At 43.2% G+C, this 12,567-nt stretch overlaps 1 protein-coding gene across 1 annotated transcript in view; it reads left to right on the top strand.

Moving 5' to 3' along the window:
• adamts10 (ADAM metallopeptidase with thrombospondin type 1 motif, 10) overlaps positions 1–12,567 on the top strand; it is a 65,507-nt gene that overhangs the window by 12,826 nt on the left and 40,114 nt on the right. The window contains exons 3-4 of the mRNA XM_085436199.1: positions 8,494–8,633; positions 8,716–8,925. Of these exons, the coding sequence (XP_085292325.1) occupies positions 8,494–8,633; positions 8,716–8,925 (350 nt within the window). The remainder of the gene's footprint in view (positions 1–8,493; positions 8,634–8,715; positions 8,926–12,567) is intronic.

The following is a 12,567-nucleotide window of genomic DNA, read 5'->3' as shown; positions in this document are numbered from 1 at the left end:
AAACCATCCCTCATTTCTTTATATTTTGCTAGGAAAATGTGAAATACAGGCATGGCGATGCATTAAAACGTGCAAACATACATGGAAATACAGCATGAAAGCAAAAACAGAGTTTGTACTTTACTGTCAGTCAGTATTTGGGACGACCACCTTGGGAAAAGTTTCTTTGTGGAGTCTTCAGGAATATTTCTAGGAGGACATTCAAAGCTCTTCTCTGGCTGCCTTTTGTTCTGTGCTCAGTAAATGCTGACGTCTGGCTTGAGCCGTGACTGAGCCTCCACCGTGTTTTGACCTCGTCCGTGCATATTAACAACCACTCGAAGCATCAGACCCGTGGCTGCTGATTTTCAGTCCAGTTCTTGTGTAATGTGGCACCTGAGCACTTTCAGCTTGTCATATCTATCTAATAGACTCCAGTTTGTGCATGTAAATGGAGAGTCCTCTTCACACACTGAGGTTAATTATGGAGTTCCACAGGGTTCAGTGCTAGGACCAATTCTGTTTACATTATACATGCTTCCCTTAGGCAGCATCATTAGAAGACATAGCATACATTTTCACTGCTATGCAGATGACACCCAGCTCTATCTGTCCATGAAGCCAGATAACACACACCAATGAGTTAAACTGCAGGAATGTCTTAAAGACATAAAGACCTGGATGGCCGCTAACTTTCTGCTTCTTAATTCAGATCAAACTGAGGTTATTGTACTCGGCCCTGAAAATCTTAGAAATATGGTATCTAACCAGATTCTTACTCTGGATGGCATTACCTTGGCCTCCAGTAACACTGTGAGGAACCTTGGAGTCATTTTTGACCAGGACATGTCCTTCAAAGCACATATTAAACAAATATGTAAGACTGCGTTCTTCCATTTGCGCAACATCTCTAAAGTTAGAAATATCCTGTCTCGGAGTGACGCTGAAAAACTAGTTCATGCATTTATTACTTCCAGGCTGGACGACTGTAATTCATTATTATCAGGAAGTCCTAAAAACTCCCTGAAAAGCCTTCAGCTAATCCAAAATGCTGCAGCAAGAGTCCTGACAGGGACTAGAAAGAGAGAGCAGATTTCTCCTGTTTTGGCTTCCTGTTAAATCCAGAATTCAAAATCCTGCTCCTCACATACAAGGTCTTAAATAATCAGGCCCCATCTTATCTTAATGACCTTGTAGTACCATATCACCCTATTAGAGCACTTCGCTCTCGCTCTGCAGGCCTACTTGTTGTTCCTAGAGTATTTAAAAGTAGAATGGGAGGCAGAGCCTTCAGTTTTCAGGCCCCTCTTCTGTGGAACCAGCTTCCAGCTTGGATTCAGGAGACAGACACTATCTCTACTTTCAAGATTAGGCTTCAAACTTTCCTTTTTGCTAAAGCATATAGTTAGGGCTGGACCAGGTGACCCTGAATCCTCCCTTAGTTATGCTGCAATAGGCATAGGCTGCCGGGGGATTCCCATGATGCATTGAGTTTTTCCTTTCCAGTCACCTTTCTCACTCACTATGTGTTAACAGACCTCTCTGCATTGAATCATATCTGTTATTAACCTCTGTCTCTCTTCCACAGCATGTCTTTATCCTGTCTTCCTTCTCTCACCCCAACCGGTCGCAGCAGATGGCCCCGCCCCTCCCTGAGCCTGGTTCTGCCGGAGGTTTCTTCCTGTTAAAAGGGAGTTTTTCCTTCCCACTGTCGCCAAAGTGCTTGCTCATAGGGGGTCATATGATTGTTGGGTTTTTCTCTGTATCTATGAAGCGCCTTGAGGCGACTTTTGTTGTGATTTGGCGCTATATAAATAAAATTGAATTGAATTGAATTGAATTGTCCCCCTTCCTTAAGAACGTCTTCTCGACAGCGATCCTTCCAGTGAAACCTTTTCAGATGAAGAGTAAGGAGCTTGGAAAGAAAAGTGTCTGGACTTCTTTAAGTTGCTTGAAGACGTTTTACTTCTCATCCAAGAAGACTGAGGCTACGTCCACACTAATGCGTTTTCGTTTTCTCTCCGTTTTGGCCTCACGTCCACACTGAGACGGCGTTTTCCTCAAGGAAAAATGCAGCGTTTTGAAAACGCTCTCAAAAACACATACATTTCAAAAAGAAGCTGTCCCGTCGCAGTGTGGACACTCGAAAACGCAGACGATGACGCATTTTAGTCATGTGATGCAGTCATGTAACCAATTATACAGCAGTTGTTTTGTTTGCTCTCAATTTTGACAGCCCTAAAAAAGATTAATATCAGTTTGTACTCCTGATAGTTTTTCTTTAAATTCTTTAATTCTCACTTGCTTTTGCGCAGGACTGGAACGTAAGCGTTTTGGGCCGTTTCAATGTGGACGCACAACTCTGTGAAAACGACTGAAAACGCTGGTGTGGACACGTTTTCAAGTCTATCTGGGCTGGTGTGGACGTAGCCTTAAGCCCTGTGTGAGTGTTCCCCCCAAGTGGGACAGTGGACCCCCTATTGATCCTCTACCCAATCACACGAGCCCAGGTGTGAAAATGGGTGTGGGTCACAATCAGCCAAGGTTTCGGGTGAGCTCAGACGCTCAGATGCTTTTCTTTCCAAGGTCCTTAGACTACGATGACCTGGATAACTGAGGACCTTCACAGACATTTCAGATGAAGTTTTAAGTGAACAGCAGATGGATCACGTGAAGGGCCAGATGCTTCGCTCAGGTCGTTTCAGCGTTTTGCTGACTTTCTGATACTTTTTGTAGATCTTTTTTTTCCGAGGTTTGCTAGTTCTTCTTTTATTCTCCACTTGTGCAGTTTCCTCAAGGACGTGCTGCACATCATGCCGAGACCAGAGATGGGCAGTAACGCGTAATCTGATTACTTTTTTCAAGTAACGAGTAAAGTAAGGGATTACTATTGCAAAAACGGTAATTAGATTACAGTGACAACAGCTGTGTGCAGATCAACAATGGATCATATATCGAGTGCGGGAGAGAGTATGAGCGTGCAGCGTTTAAAGCGTGGAAGTACTGACCTTACTTTGAGTTTGATTCCATACAAAGGGACAAAAACATTAGTGTCCGCTGTGCGTGGGAAGAAAACTTCTTTTTACAGCGAAAAAAAACCCTAAACTTCCGAGCAAGCACCGAGTAGCTACGACGTAATGGGAAACTCACAGAGAAACTCGCGGATTCTTCCACTGACCGCGGCACACCTGCACCAGGGTAAACCTCCGCCTGCCCCACTCCTGCTTTACAGGTGAAAATAGAGCAACAGGACCGCTGAGTCTTTGACTTTATTTATTTTCTGCTGTGTTTTACTTGCATCTATTTGAAAGACTGAGTGTAAACACAAAAAATATTTTATTTTATGTGCTGGGATGTGCAGAAAATAGGTTTAAATGTTAAACTAATTTCTTCCCGTCAGAGAATGTTGCAGATAATTAAATATTTGCTTGATGCATAAAGTTAAACGATTAAAACTAATAAAACAAGTTTTAAAAAGAGACTTTTCCATTTGATTACATTTTGTATGATGGATTATGCAGAAAAAGTAGAATTGGGCTGAAAGATCTATCACTTTATCACCTCTTCAGGTTGTAAATCGTGTTTTTAAAAAGTAACTAAGTAACTAAGTAATTAATTACTTTTGAAAATAAGTAATCAGTAAAGTAATGGGATTACTTTTTGGGGGCAGTAATTAGTTACTAATTACTTTTTTCAAGTAACTTGACCAACACTGGCCGAGACATGCCAAATTTTCACCTAATAGGTCGTTGGGAATCACCTCATCGGTGCAAAAATACGATTTTATGCCTGTGTTATTTTTCTCATAAGTTCAGCAAAAGAAAGGGAAATAAATCACGTGTTTTTCCACTGAATTGCTAGAAACAAAGTTCCTAAAATACAATTTAAAGGTCATCTGTTGTGTTTGAACACACCATGGGTCCATTTCTTGAGTTAGATGCTGTTTTTATGCTTGAGTGAGTCACAGGTCAGTGATACGTGCATTAAGACACACAAAAACATTCCTCTGAAAAATTTTAAAGACCACAAAGAAATAATAAGAAAGCAAAATATAAAGAAATGAGGCATGACTCAAGACTTTTGTATAGTGCTATTTTTAGAAGCTTTAATACAGCAAATCTAAGACTGCACCTCTAATGGCTCACTAAAGGGTTGATAACTATTTTTGCACTCTTACTTCTCGCTGGCTGTTCTGAGTTCATAGCATCCATAAATGTCTCCTGTAACTGTTTTCACAACAATCCTTTGAAGCTGCCTGTGTTTCGTGTCCCTGTGGGTGTGGGAATGAGGATTTGTTGAGTTCGCCCAAGCTGTAGCTTTAGACTGTAGGTTCATGTGTCTTCTGGTTTTCATTACACTTAATTCTGTGTGAGGTCTCGTTAATTTCTTCTATAGACACAAATTCTATCTGCTTTATTAGTACTTACATTTTCTGTCCAGGAGTTTTTCCTGTGCTTCAAACGTAGGGGAAATACCACCTGCCGGCTTACATGCTGTGCTTTACAAGAACAGGATGGATTTGTTGTGGGAAATCTAATGCTTTTCAGGAAGTTTGGGGGGAAAAATGCCAGTGGGGTGCCTCGATTGCCCACTGTAGGAGAGTCATGGCTAAAAGTAATAATGAGAATAAGAGCTATTTTGGTGAGTAAATAAGAAGTAACGGATGTTGCCGCTGATGCTCACTCTGAGAATTCAGGGTTTCATCTCATTTTCATTTCCAATGCTTCAGCTATAAAGCAGATATTAGGTATGCATCTGTGTGGATTGCAGTATGCTTTTAGGTTTAAGTTCTGTTTTTCCACCGACATTTCCCAGCCACTTCAGTGGGTATATTCCTACTGGGTCGGACGCCGTTTCACCTTCAAAGCTGCTTTAAAACATGGCACAGACCCAACCAGTTGCTGCAAACATTTCTCACAGATTTTGGTCCGTATCGACATGACGGCATCGCACAGTTGGCGCAGATTTGTTGCCTGCATGTCCACGATGTGACTCTTTGGTTCTACACATACCCAAAGGTGCTGGACTGAGATTAGTGAGTGGATATTCGAGTTACTACTGCCTTACAATCAGCCTTCTTCCCCGTTCTGGTGCTCGGTTGCAATGCACTTACACTGTGTTGCATTTATAAGCTGTTGAACAGGTGTACCCAATGAAGTGGGAGGTAGTGTTGAAGTGTGTCTCCAAATAGTAAGCTTTTGGCACAGTGTCTATGTTGAAATACATCCAGGCAGTTGTTTATCTAAATGAAGGTCTAAGGAGCTTGGAAACAAAGCGACTGGACTTCTTTAAGTTTCTTTCAGCTTTAAGCTTCTATAAGTTACTTAAAGAAGTCCAGTCGCTTTGTTTCCAAGCTCCTAAGACTACCATGACCCGAATGGGTGAGAACCTACACAGGCATATGTACAGTGGGGCAAAAAAGTATTTAGTCAGCCACCGATTGTGCAAGTTCCCCCACTTAAAATGATGACAGAGGTCAGTAATTTGCACCAGAGGTACACTTCAACTGTGAGAGACAGAATGTGAAAAAAAATCCATGAATTCACATGGTAGGATTTGTAAAGAATTTATTCGTAAATCAGGGTGGAAAATAAGTATTTGGTCACCTCAAACAAGGAAAATCTCTGGCTCTCACAGACCTGTAACGTCTTCTGTAAGAAGCTTTTCTGTCCCCCACTCGTTACCTGTATGAATGGCACCTGTTTGAACTCATCATCTGTATAAAAGACACCTGTCCACAGCCTCAAACAGTCAGACTCCAAACTCCGCCATGGCCAAGACCAAAGAGCTTTGGAAGGACACCAGGAAAAGTATTGTAGACCTGCACCAGACTGGGAAGAGTGAATCTACAATAGGCAAGCAGCTTGGTGTGAAAAAATCAACTGTGGGAGCAATCATCAGAAAATGGAAGACATACAAGACCACTGATAATCTCCCTCGATCTGGGGCTCCACGCAAGATCTCATCCCGTGGGGTCAAAATGATCATGAGAACGGTGAGCAAAGATCCCAGAACCACACGGGGGGACCTGGTGAATGACCTGCAGAGAGCTGGGACCAAAGTAACAAAGGTCACCATCAGTAACACACTACAACGGCAGGGAATCAAATCCCGCAGTGCCAGACGTGTTCCGCTGCTGACGCCAGTGCATGTCCAGGCCCGTCTGAAGTTTGCCAGAGAGCACATGGATGATACAGCAGAGGATTGGGAGAATGTCATGTGGTCAGATGAAACCAAAGTAGAACTTTTTGGTATAAACTCAACTCGTCGTGTTTGGAGGAAGAAGAATACTGAGTTGCATCCCAAGAACACCATACCTACTGTGAAGCATGGGGGTGGAAACATCATGCTATGGGGCTGTTTTTCTGCCAAGGGGACAGGACGACTGATCCGTGTTAAGGACAGAATGAATGGGGCCATGTATCGTGAGATTTTGAGCCAAAACCTCCTTCCATCAGTGAGAACTTTGAAGATGAAACGAGGCTGGGTCTTCCAACATGACAATGATCCAAAACACACCGCCCGGGCAACAAAGGAGTGGCTCCGTAAGAAGCATTTGAAAGTCCTGGAGTGGCCTAGCCAGTCTCCAGACCTCAACCCCATAGAAAATCTGTGGCGGGAGTTGAAAGTCCGTGTTGCTCGGCGACAGCCCCAAAACATCACTGCTTTCGAGAAGATCTGCATGGAGGAATGGGCCAAAATACCAGCTACTGTGTGTGCAAACCTGGTAAAGACCTATAGTAAACGTTTGACCTCTGTTATTGCCAACAAAGGTTATGTTACAAAGTATTGAGTTGTATTTCTGTTATTGATCAAATACTTATTTTCCACCCTGATTTACCAATAAATTCTTTACAAATCCTACCATGTGGATTCATGGATTTTTGTTTTCACATTCTGTCTCTCACAGTTGAAGTGTACCTCTGGTGCAAATTACTGACCTCTGTCATCATTTTAGGTGGGGGAACTTGCACAATCGGTGGCTGACTAAATACTTTTTTGCCCCACTGTAAATGATCAGATCTGTTAAGGAAAAACAGACTTTGACCCAGAATAAGTTTTTATAAAGCTGGTACATGCACTCTTAATGCAATGTTAATGTTGACTACAGTATAAAAAATATATCACTTGACTGTCTGTATTTAATGCACTGTCTGATTGGTTTCAGTAGCAGTATTCAATTTAATTCAGTTTTATTTCTACAGCGCCAAATCACAACAACAAAGTGCTTCTATATTGTGAGGTTGACCCTACAATAAAACGGAGAAAACCCCAAAATCTTGTGACCCCCTATGAGCAGCACTTTGGTGACAGTGGGGAGGAAAAACTCCCTTTTAACAGGAAGAAACCTCCGACAGAACCAGGCTCAGGGAGGGGCGGGGCCATCTGCTGCGACTGGTTGGTGTGAGAGAAGTACTGATATATAAATGAATTACTACTCACAGGGTGTTTTTGGACCGTTTAGCAGCCCAATGAAACAAGACGAGACCCAAACACTATGTAAGCTAAAAATCAGAGTTTACTAGGGAGCTGGATTTTATGGCAGAACATTAATAGACAGACGAAACAAGTTAGTATGACGCTGTGGCTGCAACACATTAGATAATCTTGCAGAGGAATACGGCAAAAAGCGATGTGGTAATGGGGTGCAGGTGTGCAGCTTGGTGTGGAGGTGCGATAATGAGGAAAAGTGGGAACACGCTGTTGGACAGGGAGGAGATGACAGACGAATAGATACCTGAAACATGTTTAGTCTCAATCTAATTTAGACTAAACACGAGGGCTGCGTCCTTTGTGTTGAAAGGGTGTTTTTTGCCGACACGGGGCTGGAAGATTAACCGTGAAATCTGAAATGCAGAAACTGCATTTGTGTTTTGGTTCCCACAGTTCGAAAGGCTCGAACGCCGGTTGTGTTTTGCACTAACGTTCCCATGTCACAAATACACTGCAGCCTCACAAAGTCTGTGTGAACGCAGTGTTTGTGCTGTAATTGCGCTGTTTATTCCAGGCACAGCTATCTGCTGCCTTCAGAGAGATTTTTCCTTTAAGTCTGTACCAGGGAGCTCTGATCTCTGGGTATTTACTCTGTGTGGGAAGGGGCCGCTTCTCCACCAAGCGAGACCAAAGGTTTAAGCTGGGCTCCTTTTGCTAGTGACCCTTCCCCGTTAGTAAGCTGACGCCGGCTGTTTGGAGCTGAGCGAGTTTGGACAATAAATCATTGCCGGCCTCTTGCACAGACAGGAAGTATACAGTTTCAAGGTAACCATGGGAACATCCTTATGGCCTTGTGAAGGAGGGGTACTTGGAGCGGAGGCCAAAAAGTCTGCAAGTTCCTCTTTTCCAACTGGGTTAGTCACTCAATAAAAAAGCCCATTGTGTGATTTAAAATAAGCAGCTCGCAAATCCTCCAGGTTTGTATTTTTTATTAGAGTCACTTGGAAGAAGCTGAATTTTGTCTTTATCTAGTTAAACTCTGGTGTTGATTTTACACTGTCTTTATTTCTCCCCTTCTAGCTGCTTTCCTATCCAGTCTAGGCCAGTATGAGATCGCCATCCCAGTACGTGTAGGACCCAGTGGCGAGATGCTGGACTCAAAAATGACTGAACACCACCAAAGAAGAAGGCGCAGCACTGAAGACAGGCTTCCTGACTCTGTATTATGCTTTTTTATGTAACTTTTTTAAAATTAAAAATACATATATTTATTAATTTCTTGTGCATCTTTCTGTCTATTAGCTCTTCTACCAGCTGTCGACATCCCGGAACAACTTCCTGCTCAACCTGACGCTACAGGGAAGCCTGCTGTCACGGCAGTTCCAGGTGGAGTACTGGAAGAGGGGTCGTTTAGCCTGGAGTCACCCTTACTCTCCTCATTGCCACTATGTGGGACACCTCCAAGACCAACCGCATTCCAGCAAAGTGGCCCTGAGCAACTGTAACGGCCTGGTAAGACTCGACCCTCCCGTTTAAATCCACAGCTCGTACACTGAGTGACGGCAGCAGCAGCAGATCCTGACATCAAAGCGTGACACTTTAGCAAACCTCGAGTCCTCGAGCAGCTCTAAACCTTATCTGAAAGGAAGAATTTATGCTACAAAAGAGACACTTTTCACTTTAAAAGATGACATCATTAATTGTGTCCAGTCCAGCGCTGCTACTGTAGACTTAAAGCTTTTTAAGGTGATTACCAGCAACTTTGTTAGGCGTACCTTTCAAGTGTGGTCCACTTGGTGCAAATATCTAATCAGCCAATCACACGTAAGCATACGATTTGCTGAAATTGTGGTGGAAATATGATTTAAGTGACTTTGAACGTGGCTGTTGGTGACAGACGAGCTGGTCTGAGTATTTCAGAAACTGCTGATCTGCTGGGATTTTCCCGCACAGCCATCCGTTTACAGAGAATGGTCAGAAAAGTTCCAGCGATCTGCATTTTTTGTGAGAAAATACCTCGTTGGGGTCAGTTGTCGATGCTTCATGTTAACCAGAAGGCAACAGCAACTCAAGTAACCGCTCGTTCCAAAGGAGGTATGCAGAAGAGCGTCTCTGATTGTGCATGTTGAAGCAGGCGGGCTGCGGCTGCAGAAGACCACACAGGTTGCCACCCCTGTCAGCTAAGACAGGAAACTGCAGCTGCAGTTCACACAGGCTCACCAGAATGATGATGATGATGATAGCAGACTGGAAAAACGTTGTCTGGTCTGATGAGTCCTGATTACTGCCGCCACATTCAAACATCAGTGTCAGACAGAAACAATACGAATCAGTCCGTCGATAAAAACCTTGTTCATGTCTTTATGGACTTCCACGGTGTTCCCATCTTCTTATGGTGCTTCCAGCAAGATGAGGGGCAACGTCACAAAGCTCAGATCATCTTAAACTGGTTTCCTGAAAATAAAGAAGAGTTCGCTGTACTCAAACGGGCTCCACAGTCACCAGTTTCAATACAATACAACACCTTTGGGATGTGATGGAACAGGACTGATCCGCAGCAGCTGTGTGATGCTATCACATCTGTATGAATTAAAATTTCCAGCACCTTGTTAAATCTGTGGAACAAAGATTTAAGATGTGTCTGAAGCCCTAAAAAAGTAGACGGTGGTGGGGTGGTGTCCAACCCAGTAGTGTAAAGAGTGTAATTAATGAAGTGTCTGGTTAGTTTATAATAATTGTATAAGAAATCCCTGACTATCAGTATTTCCATTCTGAGGATTTATGTTGTGTCATAGTGTAAAGTTGCTTGTGATAGATGGTTGCGAGGAAAAGGCAGTAATAAACTTTATTTAGACTTTTCTACCATTCAGTGGTCCAGTCCACTGCGGGGGCAACCTGCATGTGGCGAATAAAGCTGTTGACTGTTCTAAGTTACTAGAAGGTTTACAGAAAGAAATCAAAGTATATTAAAATCCCAGAGATTGATAAAAACCAATAAAACTAAAGATGGGTAAAAATCAAACACTCACTGTCACGTCTGCGAGGGCGGCGTGAGGAGGATGCGGACCCAAACACAGACAGTGGAGGCGGATCACCTCACTCTCAAAAATGTTTTAGTGCAACTTTGGTAGCTATGAAGCCGCACTTGATGGATTGTTGGAGCATCACGGCTACTGTAGTCAGGAACCTCGAGGAGGAATCTGGGTCCTAAACTCCATCTTCTTCAGGTCCCAAAAACAAACGAACACTGCGGCATCACTGAGAGTTAAAACTGTCTAAATTCTTTCATCTTTAATAAAATGATCAGCGCTGCTGCTTTACCAGGTGTAACAATTAAGTTTAACATCCAGGCATCCATGAAAACAAAATTTAACAGAGTTAGAAGTTAGCAGGAAGTTAGCTCGCTAGCTTCCACCTAAACATGATATAGCATGTTCTGACTGAGAGATTTCTGAAAAAATTCAAACGTACAGCTCTGCTATCACTTCCAACATAAATGAAGACAGAAAACTAAACAGTGACGTTTGTAGGGTTACTGAAGTTGGGCTAGCTGGTATATAATGATGTGCTACGTGATCACTAGCTACACAGCTATGTTAGCATAGCATAAACAGTGAAGCTGGAGGATGAACGCTAACTTTTTTCCACTTGATAAAAGTTAAGATGAGGGTTCCCGATGGTTAGGGACAAATGCAATCGCATGGCAGGATGCTGTAAACGGACCAAACATCAGTCAGGAGAACAACTGAGATAATCCATCCACAATACGAGGTTAGTCATTCATATACTGCAACAACATGGGAATAGAGCCGCTGCAGAGAATTCAGCATCAATGAATCAATGGTAGGGAAGAGGAGGAAGCAAGAAGAATGAGTTGAGTAAAGTTTGACTTATCTGACTGTTTTGTTTTGATTAATGCGCCTTATTGTCCGATATGCCTTATGTACAAAAAATACGGTAACTAGATGTGGAACACAGAGAACTTCAGGCCTGAGTATACAACACACGGGAGACACAGGGACATAAAGACAAGGGTGATTATACATGAAACATGGGACAAAAGCACAGAGTAAACATGGGAACAGAGACTAAACACTGAGGCAGGAAGGACTAAGACCACTAAGAAGTCAAAGAATATTAAATGAGAATCTGAAACACTCAGTACTGTGACATTCACAGAGGCTTTTTACTTGTAATAAAAGTGTTTCAAGAAGAAAGTCAGAAAATAATTTTTTTTTAAGTGCCATTATGATCTCGGTGGTCAGACTTGTTTCACAGCGTGGAGGCTCTAAGCTTGCTCAACTTTGTTTGCTAGCCAAGACCTGGGTAGTAACCGGCAGTGCCCCATGCACTGATCTAAGTAATTGCCCAGGTGCACAAGGTGATAACAGCTCCTCCACCATTCTCAGGTTTACAGCAAATCAAGACAGCAGTAGTTACTTATATGAGGGTTAACATAGTGTCATGTCCAATAAATTTAATAACTGCAATCTGTTAAACGTCTACCTGTAACCTGCAGTGCGTCGTGCTCTGTAATGCTCGCTTTGATCTCTAGAAAGTGTAAATGACATCTTACAGCTGTCTGACGTGACCCTTAAAAGACACCGGATCCATTTCTCTTTCTTTTGAAGTCACCTCAGCCCTCCACAGCGGACGACTCGCGCACACTCGTCGGCGGGTGAGAGCTCGTTCTCCTCTGCGCCCCGTTTCGTTGGATGAATTCATTCTGCTGTATTCACAGCGCTGTGTATCTGTGTATCCTCTCACTACAAACAGCAGACCCCAAAATAACAGTTGTATACGCAGCTGAGGATTAGACGTGTTCGCAAAGCGTTAATAAGCTGGACACGTAATCACTGTTAGTCAAACCAGCGTGAGCGCATTCACCGGCGAGCGGGCTGTGTGTCCAGAGGACCGTCACTAACTTTATTATGGGATTAAAAGCACTTTGAAAGCTGCCGCCGCCATTCGGGTGAGGAGACTCTCGCTCTGACCAAAGCCAACACATCTGAGCGGAATCAAAGGAAGTGTTAGTGTATCGCTCTCTCTGTCTCGCTCTCTCATTTTCCTCGCTCTCATTCACTCTTTCATGCTCTCATGTGTGCTCGTCTGTGTATGTGTGCACCGCCCAAAGGGCCCAACACAGACGGGACG

The sequence above is a fragment of the Copadichromis virginalis genome, linkage group LG17 (genome assembly GCF_057382275.1).
Source record: "Copadichromis virginalis isolate Kocher_CV1m ecotype Utaka linkage group LG17, C_Virginalis_male_GT1.1, whole genome shotgun sequence".
NCBI lineage: Eukaryota > Metazoa > Chordata > Actinopteri > Cichliformes > Cichlidae > Copadichromis > Copadichromis virginalis.
The sequence above is the reverse complement of the archived record's forward strand: the minus strand, read 5'-3'. Positions and strand labels throughout refer to the sequence as shown.